Genomic DNA, 21,392 nt, shown 5'->3' with positions numbered 1-21,392 from the left:
ATCTATCTATCTATCTATCTATCTATCTATCTATCTATCTATCTATCTATCTATCTATCTATCTATCTATCTATCTATCTATCTATCTATCTATCTATCTATCTAATCCTGCCAACTACACTAAAATATCTATCTATCTATCTATCTATCTATCTATCTATCTATCTATCTATCTATCTATCTATCTATCTATCTATCTATCTATCTATCTATCTATCTATCTATCTATCTATCTATCTAATCCTGCCAACTACACTAAAATATCTATCTATCTATCTATCTATCTATCTATCTATCTATCTATCTATCTATCTATCTATCTATCTATCTATCTATCTATCTATCTATCTATCTATCTATCTATCTATCTATCTATCTAATCCTGCCAACTACACTAAAATATCTATCTATCTATCTATCTATCTATCTATCTATCTATCTATCTATCTATCTATCTATCTATCTATCTATCTATCTATCTATCTAATCCTGCCAACTACACTAAAATATCTATCTATCTATCTATCTATCTATCTATCTATCTATCTATCTATCTATCTATCTATCTATCTATCTATCTATCTATCTATCTATCTATCTATCTAATCCTGCCAACTACACTAAAATATCTATCTATCTATCTATCTATCTATCTATCTATCTATCTATCTATCTATCTATCTATCTATCTATCTATCTATCTATCTATCTATCTATCTATCTATCTATCTATCTATCTATCTATCTATCTATCTATCTATCTATCTATCTAATCCTGCCAACTACACTAAAATATCTATCTATCTATCTATCTATCTATCTATCTATCTATCTATCTATCTATCTATCTATCTATCTATCTATCTATCTATCTATCTATCTATCTATCTATCTATCTATCTATCTATCTATCTATCTATCTCACATGACATTTCTTTTCTCCACACATTCCACACAAGATACCCCTCATTCAAGCGCTGTGGAAGGAGGATTCCAGTCCAGACTCAATCACCCAGAGTCCATTGCATGCCCCGTTTATGATGTATGATCAATTTACTTCTAAAGAGCTGCTTTGATGACAATGCTTACAGAGTTATTTCATACAGTGATCCTTGCAAAAGATGAAAACTTTTTCTAAGGATTGTTCATTGAGTTGGCATTCAAGTAAGCCGATAGATTCGTGGAAAAGGAGGTCAACTGTGCCAACCACATTTTTCTGCTTCACAAGTCTTGCACTTTCTGCTACAATATAAGCAGGGTTAGGGGTGTGATGCATAACAACCAGAATGGCCTTCTTATTATCTGCAAAAAAAAAAAAAAAATTAAATTAAATATTAAAAAGAATATTTTACATTTTAAGAATCAATGTTTTATTTATTTTTAAATACATTGAAGAGACTTGAAGAGAAACAGTTTTTTTAAATGTATACCACAGAGAATGAGAATTGATTAATTTTTAGTCAAAATGTTGTTTAATATTTAAGAAAAATGTATTCTTCTGTGTTTTCTAATAGCAATCATTATTTTCTCGATATTAATTACAAACAATATCTGAAATTTCACAGATCATTTGGGTTTTAGATTCATTTATCTCACTAGCGCAGCATGTGGTGTGCCTTAAAGATGTGACAGAGATCATGCACCGCCAATCTACTGTGCATGAGATTTGACAGTTCTTCATGAACTTCCTGGAATGTTGATGCCAAAGCTTTTAAACTGCTAACATTAAACCACACTTGCTAGAAGTATACACTTGCTCTTCTAGGAAACCTAAACATCAGAAAATGTTGCTGATATCAAAACAGATCTGATTTTCAGTGTGTCATTCAATGTACCTTCACTAACACCTCGCTAGACAGCTGAATAACAACAATGTGTTTCTTGTAGAGCCCAAAATCACACAAGGGATGCCTCAATGAGCTTTAACAGGCCCTGTTTTTTTAACAACCACCCGGCCTTGACTCCCTAAGAAGAAAAGAAAAAAAAAGTCTTCTAAGAAAATAAAAATGGAAGAAAGGCAATTCAGAGACTGACCCCCTCACAGGTAGATTTGGCCTCAATGGATGTTAAAAAATGAGATAAACACAACACACCAAACAGAACACAAGTAAACCCCTTCACAGATCTAGATGGCTAATCTATCATGGCTTCCTCAGAAATACAACACCATGGTACAAACTACAAGGGAAAAGACAAGAATGGATGACACCACCCACTGAATCCAGAACTATCATGGATACAGATTTGTTCACATACATCAATAACAAAGTTGAAACTTATTAACACAAATGAAAAACAACAATATCTGTCAATCAGCTAATTTGTAATTAGTAATTAATAAGGAGTAATAAAAGCTCAGGACTCACAAGTTGTTGTGTTAAGAACTAAAGACTGATTGAGAAACAGAAAGTGATAAAAAGTTTAATCATAAAAGTTTTTAATAATTTTAATCTGAGAATCAGAACATTTTTATGTAAGACTGCAAATATATAAAAGGAATGAATAACCAGAGGGTATACCACATACCTAGTGGTAGTGAAAATAATATTCCCTCTACACACACCTTTCTTTATCTAAATAAAGTGCAAAAATATAATATATTGTCTGACACTGGAAAAAGTAATAACATGTCCAGGCATTCTGTGGGGCAAGGCAGATACATTTTAGATCTTTTCTGTTTGAGTCATACTTTTGTCACATTTTTTCATTTAGTTGTATTATGTTGTAGGATAAGAATGGGCATCACGGCCAGAGAGGAGCATGGTTTATTACTCGGACAGGAAGCCAGAGTGAACTGATGGATGGATTGGCCAGTAGAACAAGAAAATAATTCTGTGCCTGGCTGGTACAAAATAAGAGACGGACCAACAGAAGCTGGGAGTCGTGAGCAGTTCTGTCCCCTATATATGTCAGGTGGCAGTGGTCCTCATATTGGAACCCAGTCAAGGGAGCCAGCATGGGTGCTTGGGATATGGAGTCCGGAAGTGCAGCCCTACGTTCCAATAGACTGTGCTATTGGGGGATGTTATGGCCAGGAAGAACATCCCGGAAGACGCAGCATGGCATGCAGCATCTGGCATAAAGCGAAGCCTGCTGCCACACATGGACGAGTCAGAGTCGGGAGGCAGCAGGCAACACTCAGGAAGGAGAGAAGGAGGGAGAATTGGTGATTTATTGTTGGTTTATTGTATACTTGTGGATTATTACTGGAGAGAGGATTAAGAAGAAGTGCCTGGAGAGAATAAAAAGCCTTTATTTGATCCTAATAACGTGTGGCGCTTTACTGTGTCTGTGGTTTTGGGTATTCTCTGGCACCCCCTTGTGGTCACAATGTACAGCAGTACCTATTGACTTCTCTATGGGAGGGATTGGGAATGTTAATATATAAGAAAGAAAGAAAAAAACTAGGGTGTGTATACATATATTAATATTTTAACACTTTATTGCAAAGCCATCCTACCTGAAAACCCAGCAATCAGATTTGTGAACAAGACACAAGGAGAACAAGACTTTTGTACCCCCATAACAAGCAGTCATGAAATGTTAGACCGTTCTCGCTCATATTTCAATCTCATGATTTTACAACACTTACTTGGAATTTTCTTCAGTGCCACATTAATATCTGTTCCAATTCTCGAAGCAACTGGACAAAAGAGAAGAGCCAGATTGCTGGACTGACTGTCAAACACTCCTTGATAAATATCAATTTCAGAATCGTTCATTTTCTTGATGAGATTTTTAATAAACGTCTTCCCTGATTGAAAGGTTTTTTCTAAACCTTCAACTTCAATAGTAACTAAAAGGGTGACAACAATCAAAATAGATATCATTAAAAAATTTAAAAATCTGAGCACATTTTCTCTTTAAATTAAGTCACATTTTTGGACACGTCTCATGGACTCAAAACTTTGTTGTGTCGTCGCTCACCACACTCCTGATTATGAAGAATTCATCTCCTTTAGACTGCATCAGAAACCCCACTAATTTAAGAATCGATCTTAATCATTTTATTTAGAAAGCTGTTCAAGTAAATTATAAAGGGTATTTTTAATTACAGATTTGAGGGAGAAGGTGTTGCTCTTATTATTTATGAGAAGGTGTTCGCGGTTCTCTTAGTTCAGTGCTCTTTTTGATTTATATATATATATATACATACATACATACATACATACATATATACATACATACATACATACATACATACATACATACATACATACATACATAGCATCCAGAAAGTATTCACAGCGCATCACTTTTTCCACATTTTGTTATGTTACAGCCTTATTCCAAAATTGATTAAATTCATTTTTTTCCTCAGAATTCTGCACACAACACTCCATAATGACAACGCGAAAAAAGTTTACTTGAGGTTTTTGCAAATTTATTAAAAATAATAAAATTGAGAAAGCACATGTACATAAGTATTCACAGCCTTTGCCATGAAGCTCAAAATTGAGCTCAGGTGCATCCTGTTTCCCCTGATCATCCTTGAGATGTTTCTGCAGCTGAATTAGAGTCCACCTGTGGTAAATTCAGTTGATTGGACATGATTTGGAAAGGGACACACCTGTCTATATAAGGTCCCACAGTTGACAGTTCATGTCAGACCACAAACCAAGCATGAAGTCAAAGGAATTGTCTGTAGACCTCCGAGACAGGATTGTCTCGAGGCACATATCTGGGGAAGGTTACAGAAAAAGTTCTGCTGCTTTGAAGGTCCCAGTGAGCACAGTGGCCTCCATCATCCGTAAGTGGAAGAAGTTTGAAACCACCAGGACTCTACCTAGAGCTGGCCGGCCATCTAAACTGAGAAATCGGGGGAGAAAGGCCTTAGTCACTCTGTCAGAGCTCCAGAGGTCCTCTGTGGAGAGAGGAGAACCTTCCAGAAGGACAACCATCTCTGCAGCAATCCACCAATCAGGCCTGTATGGTAGAGTGGCCAGACGGAAGCCACTCCTTAGTAATAGGCACATGGCAGCCCGTCTGGAGTTTTCCAAAAGGCACCTGAAGGACTCTCAGACCATGAGAAAGAAAATTTTCTGGTCTGATGAGACAAAGATTGAACTCTTTGGTGTGAATGCCAGGCATCACGTTTGGAGGAAACCAGGTACTGTTCATCACCAGGCCAATACCATCCCTACAGTGAAGCATGGTGGTGGCAGCATCATGCTGTGGGGATGTTTTTCAGTGGCAGGAACTGGGAGACTAGTCAGGATAAAGGGAAAGATGACTGCAGCAATGTACAGAGACATCCTGGATGAAAACCTGCTCCAGAGCGCTCTTGACCTCAGACTGGGGCGACGGTTCATCTTTCAGCAGGACAACGACCCTAAGCACACAGCCAAGATATCAAAGGAGTGGCTTCAGGACAACTCTGTGAATGTCCTTGAGTGGCCCAGCCAGAGCCAAGACTTGAATCTGATTGAACATCTCTGGAGAGATCTTAAAATGGCTGTGCACCGACGCTTCCCATCCAACCTGATGGAGCTTGAGAGGTGCTGCAAAGAGGAATGGGCAAAACTGGCCAAGGATAGGTGTGCCAAGCTTGTGGCATCATATTCAACAAGACTTGAGGCTGTAATTGCTGCCAAAGGTGCATCGACAAAGTATTGAGCAAAGGCTGTGAATACTTATGTACATGGGATTTCTCCGTTTTTTTATTTTTAATAAATTTGCAAAAACCTCAAGTAAACTTTTTTCACGTTGTCATTATGGGGTGTTGTGTGCAGAATTCTGAGGAAAAAAATGAATTTAATCCATTTTGGAATAAGGCTGTAACATAACAAAATGTGGAAAAAGTGATGCGCTGGGAATACTTTCTGGATGCACTGTACATACATATATATATATATACACACATATATATATATATATATATATATATATATATATATATATATATATATATATATATATATATATATATATACATATACACATATACATATACACATATCCATCCATCCATCCATCCATTTTCCAACCCGCTGAATCCAAACACAGGGTCACGCAGGTCTGCTGGAGCTAATCCCAGCCAACACAGGGCACAAGGCAGGAAACAATCCTGGGCAGGGTGCCAACCCACCGCAGGACACACACAAACACACCCACACACCAAGCACACACTAGGGCCAATTTAGAATCGCCAATCCACCTAACCTGCATGTCTTTGGAATGTTCGAGGAAACCAGAGCACCCGGAGGAAACCCACGCAGACACGGGGAGAACATGCAAACTCCACGCAGGGAGGACCCGGGAAGCGAACCCAGGTCCCCAGATCTCCCAACTGCGAGGCAGCAGCGCTACCCACTGCGCCACCATGCCCCCCATATACACATATATATACTGTATATAAACATATATATATACATATATATATGTATATATATAAATTATTAAACAACTATTGGTGTCATTGATCAGTAAATGTTACCCTTTGTTTTATGTGTAAACTTAACATTTTGTGTCTTTTTGCAGGAGTAGGTAAACTCAGCCCTGGAAGGCCACAGTGGCTACAGGTTTTTATACCAACCCAATTTCTTAATGAGAAGTTGATTATTGCTGATGAAGCCATTATTGCTCAAGTGACATTTTTCTTCTTCATTTTCATGGTCTCACTTGTTAAGGTTCCTCACCCTTAATTGCTTATTTCAGTGATAAACAGCTGCATTTACTGTTTTAATGGCGCCTTATTAGCAATAAGATGCAAAAGACATCTAGCTTGTCTCCATTTACACTCTGTGGATTCATCCTGCACTATTTGGTTTAATAAAACACAATGCAAAAATGTAACTGAAAATTATTTTAGTCTTCAAATCATTTGGATGATATCTCTGGACAGGAAAAAAACCTACGATATAAGAAGCTAACATTGCAGACTAACAAACCATACATTTCAATGAGGTCTGTGGCTGGCAAGGACTAGTTTATAATTAAGCAATTGGGTGTGGAATGAAAACCTGCAGCAACTGCTGCCCTCTAGGACCAAGTTTGCCTACCCCTGTTTTATTGTATAGCCCCCTTAGCCTTAGCGGCCTTCAGTAAAAAAAAAAAAAAAAAAAAAAGCTGAGATTCATTAATATAGAGCAGAGGTAAACAAAGTCAGTCCTGGAGGGCCGCAGTGGCTGCATGTATTTGTTCCAACCCAGTTGCTTCATTAGAAACCAACCCTTGCCAGTCTCAGACCTTATTTCATTTTATGGTTTGTTAGTCTACAATGTTAGGTTCTTATTTTGTAAATGTTTTCCTTTTCATGGGTATCCAAATGATTTGAAGTCTAAAACTGATCATTTTCAGCCTGTTTTATTAAGTTCTAGAAAGTTGATTCAGTTCATTTGGACATAATTCTTTTCCAGGGAGATACGTTTCATCACTCATCCAAGTTGCTTCCTCTGTCTCAGTTGACTGCAGGTTACTCCAACCTTATAAACAGTACCTTTGCATAATGACTGAAACTAGCACCATTGACTAACAAATTAGGCCCCCTCCTCGGTTCAGAGATGGTCGTTCCTTTTTCACGTAAATGGCCTCCTTGACTCTTCGCTCAAACCAACGTTCCTCCCTGTCCAGGATGTGCACATCTTCATCACTGAAAGAGTGACCACTGTCCTGTAGGTGTAAATAGACTGCAGAGTTCTTGCCTGACGAGGTAGCTCTTCTGTGTTGTGCCATCCGCTTCGCCAGTGGTTGTTTGGTTTGTTTGGCCTAAGGGTACATCTTTCATCATCTTACAATGCTGTGATTGCAGCCATTACCCAACTCTCTGTGAATGGTACTCATGGCCATTGATCAATGGACAATTTGCATATCATTGATCACGCGGCCCATTGTTAGTCAATGGTGCTAGTTTCGATCATTGTGCAAAGGTACTGTTTATAAGGTTGGAGAAACCTGCAGTCAACTGAGACTGAGGACTTGGATGAGTGATGTAACGTATCTCCCTGGAAAAGAACTATGTCCAGATGAACTGAATCAACTTTATAGAATTTCCTTACCTGGATTATTGAGCATGCATCGAGACATTTTCTATTAAGTGTTTTATTAAATCAAATAGTGCACGATGAACACACACAGATGTAAATGGAAACAAGCAAGATGGATAACTGCTGGCCGCTTTGACATTTACATCTTATTGCTAATAAGGAACCATTAACACACTGAATGCAGCTGTTTAAGATTGAAATAAGCAATTAAGGGAGGGGAAACTTAACAAGTGAGACCACTAAAATGAAACATCAGACTATCACCTAAGAAATAAGTGCTTCATCAGCAATAATTGATTGCTCATTAAGAAACTGGGTTGGAACAAAAATCTGCAGCCACTGCGGCTCTCCAGGACCAACGTTGCCTACCCCTGATATAGAGGATGTGCATTTTAGGATTGCTCTTCTTAAATCACACAACCACTTGATGATTGCAGAGAGCTCTCTTTGTGTCCATGTGAGAAATATGAATGCCGTCTTTTCGTCTGCATCATTTAAATGTTATGCCTGTTGCACTTCTTAGTAAAAATTGAGACCCAGACAGACCTTTATCTTTGCCCAGAACTGGAGAAGACTTTTTGGAAAACCAGTCCCAGAGAGGGATACCAGATGAATGTGCCTCTTCCTCCTCCTTCCTCATCCTCTTTACTTCAGGAGTAGAAGTCTCTAGATGGGTTGCAGAGGAGAAATTACAATCAGTCAAGAAAAAAGCAAGTATTCAAACTCAGTCTGTTTATATTAATTGGACAGATTGACCGGGAACTGAAGGAAATTCATAATGTTTAGTTAATGGGATCTTCATGTATTTGTTACGCTCTGGGTCAGCTGCACTATCCCTAGTTCCTTCCAGGAGAATATTGAACCCAGAATGGCTGATAATTTACCTGGGGATGAGCCAAACAAGTGAGGACGAACACTCAGCAAGGGATTGGTGCAAAGTGCTGAAGTGCTCTTATCTAAAACTAAACAAAGTGTTCAGAAGTGCAGTGCTCCAATAATTAGTCAAGAAATAACTCAATAAATATGATCAGCGGCCAATACCACATGCACTTCAGATGAGGACATCCACCTGCAGCTAAGCATGTTCAGGCCCGGCCAGTACTTGGATGGGAGACCACCTAGGAAAAGCTTGGGTTACTGCTGGAGGAGGTGTGGGTGAGGTCAGCAGGGGGCGTTTAAACTGTGGTCTGTGTTTAGATTTCAGTGCCCCAGTGATGTGCTGTAAAAATGGCACCGTCCTTTGCATGAAACATAAAAACTAACGTCTTAACTCTATGTGGTCATTAAAGAACCCTGGACATCCTTTGTAAAGAACATGGTGTATCCCAATGTCCCAGTCCTCTGACATACCTAAAGACAAAGCACATCCAAATCAAAACAAGCCCCCCAGCAGTGGAGTATGAGGATTAAAATTGAGATATCTATTGCCAATACAGTCCAATTACTAAAAGCATAAAATATAATCTTCAACAATCTTGAGATAGTAAAATAGTAAACCCAGGGAATGGTGTTTTAAAATGGCCCTGGATAAGCATAATAGACCGTAATACAATAATAGTTTGAATTATAACTAAAGTGTAAACAGAAAGTGGCTGAGAAGGGAAAAGGATTTATAATTACAGTACCAGTATCATTGCAAGCAGATCAAGCATCTGGCGAGATCTTCTCTTGCCATGCCATGACAGGATACGACTTACGATCGTATTTCAAAAAGTGACACGATCAGTTTTCTTAACTCTTTTTCTGCTTCCTCCATAGAGGTATAGATAAAATGCTTCCCTTGGATATCCACTTTCAGTCTGGCAGGGTACAGGAGGCTGTATCTAATCTTGGCTTTCCGTAAGCGCTGTTTATTGTTGTAAAAAGTGGCATGTTTAGCAGCCATTGAGAGTGAGAAATCCAGGAAAATATGAATGTGGTCATCTTCAAATATAATCTCTTGTTTCTGTCTGAGAAGTGACATTACATGTAATTTAAATTGCAATTTCTCGAAGCGCACAGTAAAACTCCTAGGTTTAAAAGTATTTGATCTCCGTATGCGGTAAGCTGCTGCTATCTCCGTATCTGACTTACAGTCCTCTCCAATCATTTTGGAGAATAGCTCAGCTATGAATTTCACTGGATTTGGATTTTCACGATTCTCTGGGATTCCTTCGATTCTAATATTATTCCTTCTGCATCCATCTTCCAGTGCAGCTAGTCTATCTCCTAGTTTTTTGCATTCGGAATTTGCAACCGTTGCTTTCCGTCTGCGGCAGATGCCAGATGTTAGTCTGTTTCAATTTGAGTTGTGAATGTTTACTTAACGTCTTCCAACTTATCGTCAAGTGCTCTCAATTTTTTCTCAAACTTAAAAGCATTTTCTTGATTTTTTTCCTCAATTTTTTCTAGCACACCTTTAAAGGCTTCTTCAAAGCGATTATGTACACACACCTCCAGGACTTTAATATTCTGCCACAGCTTCTCGTTTGTCTTCTCGTTTGTTCTGAGCATATCGTTTATTTCTTTCTTTATATCTTTCTTGAGCTCCTTTATGTCTTGAGCAGCAGTCGTGGTGGCCTTGGCCATTGCACTGATTGTTACCTTCAGTTCGGACAGATTGCTTCGGCCTTCATGCTCCGCAGGTGAAGTGATAAGCCCTGATACAACTGATGCTTCTGGCTCACGAGGAGTAGATAAAAACGTGGAAGGCAAGGACAATTCCAGTTTCAATGGTTCTTCTGGAATCAGCGAGCTGTCGTGACCTGCATCACTTGCACATTCGCTCCCACTCTCACACTCTACTGGAGACTGCAGTGAGATCTGTGCTTTCGCGTGTCTGTTCCAGGTCAGTCCCTGAAAGGCCACACCTTGAACTTGGACTTGATACCTGTTTAGGCTTGGATGGTCTGCACAATATAAAAGGAGAACAAACCCAGAGGATGGTGTCTCATTTAAATGTTGACTGTGCTCATGCATGCCAGAAACAAGCTGGTGAAGTCCCAGAGAGAGTATTGCCTTATTGATAAGAGATGCATTGAACTGCATATTTTTCATTTATTTTCTGTTTCAGTTCAAATTAATTAATTTTTTTGCCCGGTTGGCACCCCAAGCAACTAACTTTCTCCTGCACTCTTATTTCATCTCGCTACACAATTTAGCTGTTGACTCAAAATCAAGAACTAGGCAAGATACAACAGGAAGGGAATAGGAAGAGGAACAGGAAACCAGCCTGTTCCTTCCATACTCTAACAAGGTAGTAAGTAATTTCAGGCATTGATGTACAGTATGTGCATCTGCACCCAGCTATGATTTCTCCTTGCCTGACAACCAGTGATACAACTACATGTCTGACATCAAGTGTATGAAAACCAAATCAGGGGTAAAAAAATAATTAAATAACTGAACCATGGGAAAAATCAAGAGTACCATAAGAATGACATATAAATATTGTCTTTAACGTATCTGAGATAATGAATTTGTGGGAAATGCTCTCTGCAATGTGGGACAATACCAAATTTTCCATTTAGCAAAGGGTTGATTATTTTAGCTTTTATGTCCTTATACTCACCTTCAGTAACTGAAAACAACAAGCCATCTTATTTTGTCCAGGCCAAACTCTAATGTATGTAAACTCCTTCCCATGGAATCTACAGATATTGACTTCTGCTCATTTAATAGTTCATAACAAACATTTTGGAGACAAACCTGTTCTGTCAATGGCACGTTTCCCCAGGTTTTTGGTGTCCGTTTTACCATAAGGCACCACGTTAGCATGCTGTGGCCCTGCCTCAGAACTTCCAGAAGCTTTGAGATCTTTGTTCTCTTGGTCTGTTTGCAGTGAAACATGGCATGTTTCTGAAAGTATTAAGAAAGAAGAAAATAAAGTCAGTTTAGAAACATGTTAGGAGAAGCACGCAACCATTGCAGTCTGACTAAAGTTATGCTAAGTGAGGATTTGAGGCCTCTTAAATTAATAGCATTTTAACCCTTCAGAGTCATCATCTGTTATCAAGATGTCTGGTGAATCCTTGTCAATTGCTCTATCATAACGTATGCATTTTGAGCAAATTAATTTTATTTTCCTTATCATAAGCATACCACAACTTCAAAGCACACCAATAATGTTAGTCGGTCATTTTCCATCCCACTTTGTTCTGAGCATTGTTGCAGGGGTGCTGAAACCTATCTCAGCTATCACAGGACAGGAACAAACTCAGGACAGGGTGCCAATCCATCGCAGGGTAAACACACACACACACACTTCCCAACCACACACTAGAGCCAATCTACTATTGCCAATCCACATAAACTTAATGTCTTTGGACTGCAGGAGGAAACCCACACAGACACAGGAAGAACATGCAACTCCATGCAGGGAGGACCCAAGATGCAAACCCTTGTCAGCTTACTACAAGGTAGCAGTGCTACCACTTTGCCACCCTGCCACCCCCAATGACAGAAGTGCCCGTTCATTAATTCCATCATGATATTCTCCACTAAAGAAAGCATATGAAATGCTTTCAGAATAAACATGTGCACTTATTGTTAGATCTATATCAACATTTCTCAGCCACCACATTTCCCAGCAGTCTGTTTTTTCTCAAAACCTTCTGCAGTTTCAAAAATGATAGTTTCATGCTTTAGAAATAGTGATATTGGAAAAAATTGATTTAGAAACATTACAGAGCAACGTGAGTAGTGATGAGCAAAACAGCAGAGTTTTACAAAATTACCCCAAAAATTAGTTTTGTAATAATGAAATTCACAACTCACTAAAGTAATGTTTTGGGTGGGCTTAAAGTATCTTATGGTGGAAAGCATAAATATTTGTCATAAAGTGTTATATCTCTTTGGTTTGCCTTCACACCACCCTGATTTTCCACTGTTCCTTCCTTGCACTCTCATCTGCCTCATACACATTGCCAGATTCACATCACACCACTCATTTCGGGGCATCTCTGCTCTCTTTCCTTGACTTCGCAACCTATCCAAACTAGATTTTTTTCCAGAGGCACGCCATTAGTCACATACCCAGGAATATACTTTTTTAGCGGTGCAGATTGGCCTCTGAAGGTAAATACTCAGTAGCAGGACCCTCCTTTCCACGTTCTGCACCTGAACAAATTTTGCCATTATTTTAAACCTAGACTGAATATTTACAGATAAAATGAAATAATATGTGTTAATAGAATGGATTTCACTTGTGGTGAAACACCATTTGTTTCAGCAATTTTTTTGTGAAGCAAAATATTACGTTTTGTTGTTGTCACTCATGCACGTGAGAGGGTCACCATGTGGGTTCCTCCCTGGTATGTAATATACCAGCGCGGGTGTTCTGCCTATAACTGTGACATCTTCCTTTCCCTCTACAGGGCCAAGAAACTACCCAGTGAAGGCAATTGACTCCGCCCCTTCTGGTCCCAGGACTATAAAATTCTAGACAGCTTTGAAGAAGGTGTCATACGTTGACTTGACAGCAGGAGAGACAGAGTTCCTTCCAGCCCAGAACACAGCTATTACAGAAGCTTTAGTAAGCAGTCACTTGTTTGTTAGAATGCCAGAGGACGGTATGGCACCATCGAGCGCCATTTCATTTGCAGTTTTCAAGTAAACGGGGAAAGCTGGGTAGGCACCCCAACATTTATCATGGTTTTTGACCCGTCATTACCTTTGATGACCACACTCTGAATTCAGTTCTACTCATATTGTTTACCTGAGAACTAAATGTGAGGATAATGGGAGCATTCCATTCCTCTTTAGACCTCGGTGTTTAATGATACTGTTCTTTTTCCGAATTTGAATATAAATGAACAGAAACTGCTCACCCTTCTTTTTGGTTTTCACAATATCCCAGCTGCTAATCTTCTGAATATGCTTTTCCAACAAAAGCAACTCTTTTTCTTTATTCTGTGAAAATAAGCCTCCTTTGTCATTTATGTCAGGTGTATCTCCAACCACAGTAGGAATATGGAAAGATGGGAATTTCTACAAAAGCAAAGCAGAAGTTAAGATATTTCAGAGAAACTCAAATGGGGGAAAATGTAGAATGGCCATCTTTTTGACCTTTGGATTTTCCCAGAAGTAGTAAAGTTACCTCGAGGAAGAGGATGTGGTCCTCTGTTTTTGAAAGCTCGTCCAGCTCATCTTCTCTCTGCCTTAGATCTTTGATCTCCTGCTCTACTTGCTTTATGTACTCTTCAGCTTTGTTCACTTCCTTCTGTTCATGGCTTCTAAACTCCTCCGACACCTGGTGCCTTAGCCTCTCAATGCATTGAAGTAGAGATGATAAGGTATTTTGATAGTCCTCCGATTCTCTTTTTAAAGAGGTCTAATTAGAAGAGCAAAGAAATTTTATTGTATCATGAAGCAGCACACAAAACATCAAAGACTACTAAGAAACATGGACATAACGTTAGGAAAAGGTCATGTTTTTATACATCAGTATATGGCTTCCTCCTGTCACAGCAGTCTGTATTTTCACTGAAGGATTTACGTATATATTGTGATAGAAAATTGGACCTGAGTAAGACACCAGCTCAAATAACAACAGCAGGTGAACAACATCAAAACAGTTGATATATGGATGATGTGATGGACACAGATGGATTGGCACTCTGGCCGTGATGGAAGATGTGTTGGTTTACCCAGTCAGGATACTGCAATTATGGATAGGCATCTGGGATGGATCAGCATCCCAACCAGGATGGGTGTTTCTGCCCTTCCTCAGTTGGGAGGCAGGAATTACAGATGCACATGGGGGGCTGACTCTTGATAGTGACTGGTCCCCAAGAATGCTAGGTGGCAGTGCTCCTCTGGCTTGACTGTGATTTGCACAAGACTACATGGGAACTGAAATTCAGGAGGGTAGCCGCATTATGTTCCTTGGGGGAGTTCCTGAAGGTACTACCGGCAAAGGACTCCTTTGTTTTATTATTATTCCTCCTGGCCCAGAAGTGCATCTTGGGTGCAATATTCTGGCACGAGAAGTATTCCCAGGTCCAGCATAAAAATGGCTGCTCCACCTTACTCAGGAAGTTTGAGTCAAGTGGAGGTGGGCGGAGCTTGCCTGGAACAAGGAACAATGGAAAGATTTGTGCTTATTTTGGAAGAGAACCTGTAGAGACATTTCAAATAAAAGGTCATCTGAAACCAAAACTGGTACCAGTGAAGCTGCTCCTGAGGTTTGGGGCTCTGAGATGCCCTCTACAGGCCATAATGAGAGCAGACCAGTAGTAAGTGATTCTCAAATAAAACTACACAAAGTCAGTCAGTCATTATCCAACCCGCTATATGCGAACACATGGTCACGGGGGTCTGCTGGAGTCAATCCCAGCCAACACAGAGCACAAGGCAGGAACAAATCCGGGCCAGGGCACCAACACACACACACACCCACATACCAAGCACACACTAGGGACAATTTAGGATCGCCAATGCACCTAACCTGCATGTCTTTGGACTGTGGGAGGAAACCGGAGCACCCGGAGGAAACCCACACAGACACGGGGAGAACATGCAAACTCCACGCAGGGAGGACCCAGGAAGCGAACCCAGGTCTCCTTACTGCGAGGCAGCAGTGCTACCACAAAAATAACTAAATAACAGGCTAACATGGTCAGAAACAAAGAGAACAGTAAAAACAAAAGAAAAACTAATGAGCATGAGGACCTTTAAGACTAACCAGTCATAAACTCAAAGATTTCGAAGTCAAAATTGTTTCATTTAACAAATATTTGCAGGCATGTTGGTATAAAAAGACCCCTTTACTATACAATAAGCAAGCCGTTGCTAAAGTAAAGTCAAACCTTGAGTCCTACCTCTTGGGCAGATCCTACCACGTGTCCTGGCATGGAGAGATGTTAAGGGTGAATTAGGCAAGCACAGGGTTGCCCCAAGGAATCCTCTTCTCTTTATACAGCTCCTCGCTAAGCCTTATCATCCTCTTCCAATGTTCTTTCCTGTTAATACTATACTGATAATACGCAACTGTACCTATCATTCCCTCCAGAGGATCACCTGATATTAAAAACAGTCTCTTCATATATCACTGATATTGCAGCCTGGATGAAAGAAAACCATCTTCAGCTCAGCCTGGCAAAGGCGTACTTTCTTGTTATCCCAGCTTATCCACCTATTCAGCACCCTTATCTTTGTTCACCCCAGCTCATTATTGCTAACAGCTGCCAAGTGGACAGTCATCGATGACCAGCTGTCCTTCAGGGACCATGATTCTATGGTCTCTTGACCTTACAGATTCTCTTCATACAATATCCACAAGATCAGACAGAATATAAAACACAACTCCTAGCTCAAACTTTGGACTTAACTACTGCAGCTCTCTTCTGGAAGGACTACTGGCATGTGCTACCAAGCCACTGTAGATATATTTTAAACTTTTGTCTGGTGTCTGTCTGTATTGGATTTGGGGAGCTGGAGCACCCCCTCGAGTCCACACGAGTGTCCCTAGTAGCCCCAAACCCTGGTCTTGTTTAGTCCGCATTTTATTACTGAGTGTCCAGTATATGCGTAGCTTCCCATTTTAATGGACTGAGCTATCTGACCCAGTCCTATGGCACTGAATTAACAACAGCCTTTAATTTATTTAACAATTTCATACTAAGACACCAAGCAAGGTGTGTACAGGTGCCGTACAGTTTTGTCCATTTATCCACAACTGGAACTTTACTAAACTGTAGTGATTAAACTGGTAATTTGGTATTTAACAATCATAGTCCTTAACCACAAAGCTGCACTGCTCCCTGGCCAGACCAGAATGTCTGGTGTTAAATCAGCAAAGGCAGGCACACTACACTGGCTTCGTTTAGCAGCACAAATTAAGGTCAAATCTTTGGTGCTTGCCTACAGAGACGTCAATGGGTCAGCACCCATATATATGAGGACACTTTTGAGGTCCTGTGTTATTTCTCACCCACTCTGATTTGCTGTTGAATAGTTTCTGATGATGCAACCTCTGCGTGGTATCAAATCTCAGTCCAGACTCTCTTCATAGCTAGCCTGGCTGGTGGAATGAGTTGCCAACCTTCATTGGGAATTGAAACTATCTCATTGTGTCTGAAGACTCTTTTGTTTTGTGAACTTTTGTCTGATATTAGCTGTTAGGTTTTGTAACCAGCATGTATTTTCTTCAGAGTGCTTCATTTTTGAGGATTAGTTTTGTGACCTTGTCCTGTAACTCTTGTTCCCAAACAGGCCCCAGAGATATGTTTACTTGAGTATATTGACATCTTTTGTAAGTCACTTTGAGTAGAAACATCTGCTAAATAAGTACATGTAAATGTAGAGTGAAAAACATTGCTGCTTGTTTATATTTTTATTTTATAGACAGCTTAGTATGGCACTTGTCACCATAAGTCAGCGTTCTCCCATTAAACATTTGGCCTTGCTGAGTGGGAGCTCACGTGGCAAGAAATACTAGAGTGTGACCTATCAAAGGAAAAACAGCATCACACAGGTGGTTAAGGTGGTGTGATGCTTAGTGTGCTACCTTTTAAAGAAGAAAAGTGGTCTGGAGTGAGTGCCAGATCATATGTAAGACAATTTTAATGTGAAAAACTCCATTACCACCAAGAATCGATCATAGTGAGTAGGCTTCTAGAACTTTAGTGTGTGCCTTTTCTATCTCTGTATCCATATTCAATATGTTTTATGCTCTTTCCCTGTACTATTGTTTCGGATGGCACATAAAAGTGAAGTTCTGACTCTCTGTGGTCATCTTTTGTAAAGAGTAGGGTGTATCCCAATGTCCTGGCTAAATTGCTCATCACAGCCCGGTCATTCTGCCCTCTAATCATCCCCCATCTGTAATTGTGTAACTATCTTTCTGACCCCTTCACCACCTACTGTAGTAACTAATGTGTGGTGACCACAGTGACACAAAATGGCTGCCGCCATATCATGCAGGTGGGCTCTGAACGGTGGTGGTGGTTGAAGTGGCTCCCCACTCCCTATGTAAAATCGTGTTGAGTGTCTTGAAAAGCAGGACATAAATGCAATGTCATCATCTTCTTCTATATTACAGCCGAATGCACCAACTATTTTGATGATTCATTTTTTTTCTTACCAGATTAGAATGTAAGAAGAATGCATTCATCTGCTCTTACTTTGTGTCTCTTAGGGAAAAAAGAAAACTTACTTTCATATCTGTTATGTTTTCCTTCATCTTGGCCACTCTCTTCTCTTTCTCCTGCACCATTTCTTCAATTTTCTGGAATGTGTTTTCCACCAGGGGCTGTGTGGGTAAACAGATAATGTGTTTAACAGGCAAACATGAACATCCATGTACACAGGAAACAAACTTGTAAATTTCAAATACATGGCTACAGAAACAATATTAAATTAAAGAGTAATAACAATGCAGGTATACAGACAGACAATAACTTTGTATGATGTTAACGTTTACCCCCCCGGATGGAATTGAAGAGTCGCATAGTGTGGGAGAGGAACGATCTCCTCAGTCTGTCAGTGGAGCAGGACGGTGACAGCAGTCTGTCGCTGAAGCTGCTCCTCTGTCTGGAGATGATCCTGTTCAGTGGATGCAGTGGATTCCCAATGATTGACAGGAGTCTACTCAGCACCCGTCGCTCTGCCACAGATGTCAAACTGTCCAGCTCCATGCCTACAATAGAGCCTGCCTTCCTCACCAGTTTGTCCAGGCGTGAGGCATCCCTTTTCTTTATGTTGCCTCCTCAGCGCACCACCGCGTAGAAGAGGGCGCTCGCCACAACTGTCTGATAGAACATCTGCAGCATCTTATTGGAGATGACAGTAGGATGAGTTTGCACATTCTCTTGGCGTTCACCTGGCCTTTCTTCAGAGCTTTCGCTAATTTTAATTTAAATGTCTTCCTGTCTGTAATAGTATTTTTTATCTAAAATTTTAAAGTATATTATGCAGAATCTTATAATGTACAATCCTCTTTAATAAAATCCCTGTGTGCGTCCAGGTGTCCGTGTGTGTGTGTCTTCTGGGGAAGTGCGCATGCGCGGGGCACGGTGCAATGCGCGATATTACTGTCAGAGAAAGTTACAAGCGTTTTACGGAAATACAAACCAGTATTACTGCGAGAGGAAATTAAAGGTACATAACACAGTAACTCATATTACAGCCACATACAAGCCAGTATTACTGTCAGAGGAGATTAAAGGCATATTATCGACGCGCACGCCTGTATTACCGCCAGAGAAAATTAAAGGTATATTACGGACGTACAAGCCAGCGGACGTACAAGACAGTATTACTGTCACAGAAAATTAAAGACACACAATACACGGCGGCAGCCCACGAAGAACGGTCAGCTCAGCAAGTAAACATCAACAAAAGAAAGGCTGAAAGAAAGAAAAATACGACCAACAAAAAGAATGAGGTCAAAGTCCCTTGCCATTTTATATAGACTGTTCCTACTAATGTTCATACACTACTGTTCTAGCGCCCGTTATTGTAACGGGCTAAATGACTAGTAATATAATAATCTACTATGTGGTAAAACACTAGTGGGAGGAAACCAGAACACCAGGAGGAAATCCAAGCAGACACGGGGAGAACATACAAACCCAGGACATGAACCCTGGTCTCCTTACTGCAAGGCAGCAGTGCTATCACTGTGCCAACCCTTGTTACATTCTGCAATTTGTATTTATTTTTTATTACCATGTGCATGTTACAATTTTTTTTCATTTTATTTAAATTTTTTCGTTTATTTGGATTTTTAAAACATACTTTATTCTATTATTGCTTTTCTGTTTCTTTACAATTGGCATATTTATTTCCATATTTTAAATAATCTGTTTTTAACAAAGTTAAAATAATTAAAAAATTGTGTTTATTAAGTCCTCCCTGTTGATTTGTGTCCCGAGTTTTCATGTTCTCCCCGTGTCTTAGTGGGTTTCCTCAGGGTGCACTGATTTCCTCCCACAGGCCACTGACATGCAAGTTAGGTGGATTGGTGTGTGGTTTGTATGTGTGTGTGTTTGCCCTGTGATGGACTGGCACCTGGTGCAGAGTTTGTTCCTGCCTTGTGCCTTATGCTGGTGCTCCAGCACCCCTTGCCACCCTGTTAGGGACTAAGCGGGTTAGAAAATGACTGACTGGAATGATAACACTTTGCAGAAAAATAATCCATTTTACTGTGTTGAGACTCAGGGGGGAAAGGTCAGTTGGAGTGCCCAACAGAGTTTTTTGTCTGGGGTCCCCAAAGTCCTTTGAATCACCTCTGACCTTTGGGTATTTAAAGAAAAACCCAATCAGACATGCAAAGAACGTGCAAACTTTACACTGACAGCAACTGGGTATGGAATTGATTAGAGGATGACTGCACCACCTTCTTGAATAAGAAAATAATTCTTTTTAAGTGGTTTCTCTTTCTAGCTTACATGTTCTACTTTGCCAGCACATAACAAATATGCCACATCCACCTTTTTGACTTTGCCACATTATAAGTAATAAATAACAAGTGTTTATTAGTACCTTCTACTACTTCTTGGCAGAGTGTGTTTCTAAATCTGCATCCATTAATTCTGCAAATCTACCTAATTCAGTTAGGGGCTCAGGGAGTTTGAGTCCATCTCAGTAACACTGGGACAATACATGACTTTTATAACTCCCAAGTAGGACATTCTGTAATTCTAAAAATTACTTGCTGAGAATCTCCCCTTCACAAGCCCAGCATGCTTCACAGACCACTCACTTTCTTACCTGCAGTTCATCTCTTCCTCTGTCCACGGTCACCTTATCGTGTCTCTGGTGTTCATTCTCTGTACACTCAAAGCAGATGCACATCTGATCAGTTCGGCAGAAAAATTCCACAGGCCTCTGGTGCTTAGTACACATGTGGTGATGAAGATCTTGGGTGGATTTCTTCTGCTTGCCTTTCTTTGAAGTGTAAAGGGGTCTCTTGTAGTCAGCGTCAGCGGCGGCCTGTGCAGCTGTCTGCTTCATCTCATGTTGATCTGAACTGAGCTCCCTGTTCTGGAATTCCTGCAATAGGTTGGTAAGTAAATCATTCTGCCTAAGAGAAGGCCTTGTGCCAAATTCCTTCTTGCAGTCATAGCAGTGGTACACTGTGCTCTTGTTCCAGTGGTCTTCAATGCAGCTCCTGCAGAAGTTGTGCCCACAGTGGAGTGAGACAGGCGACGACAGGTTCTTCAAACAGAAGGAGCAGGTCAGGTGAAGCTCAGAGGAGGGCTTTTTAGTTTCCTCCATTGTTAAGAAAGGAGCTGAAGTGACACAGAGACAGACATCAGCTTCACAAAAGTGAAAGTGAAACTTTCACTCTCCGCCTCTCTAACGTATTCCACTTCCTGAAGCCTGTGGCTCTGCTGACATGTCAGCAACAACAGGAAGGACACTGTTTTATTCTTTCAAATTAGAGACATTTCTATGATTTTAAAGGCATTAGTTCTGGAAAAA

At 40.2% G+C, this 21,392-nt stretch overlaps 1 protein-coding gene across 2 annotated transcripts; it reads right to left on the bottom strand.

Annotated features, from left to right (window-relative positions):
* Nucleotides 1-945: 945 nt before the first annotated feature.
* On the bottom strand, nt 946-21,243 carry LOC114662973 (tripartite motif-containing protein 65-like). 2 transcript variants are annotated; one of them, XM_028816722.2, is made up of 8 exons: nt 20,679-21,243; nt 18,121-18,216; nt 14,062-14,295; nt 13,793-13,952; nt 11,673-11,822; nt 8,532-8,651; nt 3,593-3,796; nt 946-1,302 (listed from the first exon to the last, which is right to left on the bottom strand). In XM_028816722.2, exons 1-8 carry the CDS (start codon nt 21,183-21,185, stop codon nt 1,094-1,096), a joined length of 1,680 nt encoding a protein of 559 aa, XP_028672555.2. In that variant the 5' UTR covers nt 21,186-21,243; the 3' UTR covers nt 946-1,093. The 2 variants fall into 2 exon arrangements, with proteins under 2 accessions (XP_028672555.2, XP_028672556.2); XM_028816723.2 differs by lacking the exon at nt 8,532-8,651.
* Between the last annotated feature and the right edge of the window lie 149 nt (nt 21,244-21,392).

Source organism: Erpetoichthys calabaricus, chromosome 12, assembly GCF_900747795.2.
Source record: "Erpetoichthys calabaricus chromosome 12, fErpCal1.3, whole genome shotgun sequence".
Lineage (NCBI taxonomy): Eukaryota > Metazoa > Chordata > Cladistia > Polypteriformes > Polypteridae > Erpetoichthys > Erpetoichthys calabaricus.
The sequence above is the reverse complement of the archived record's forward strand: the minus strand, read 5'-3'. Positions and strand labels throughout refer to the sequence as shown.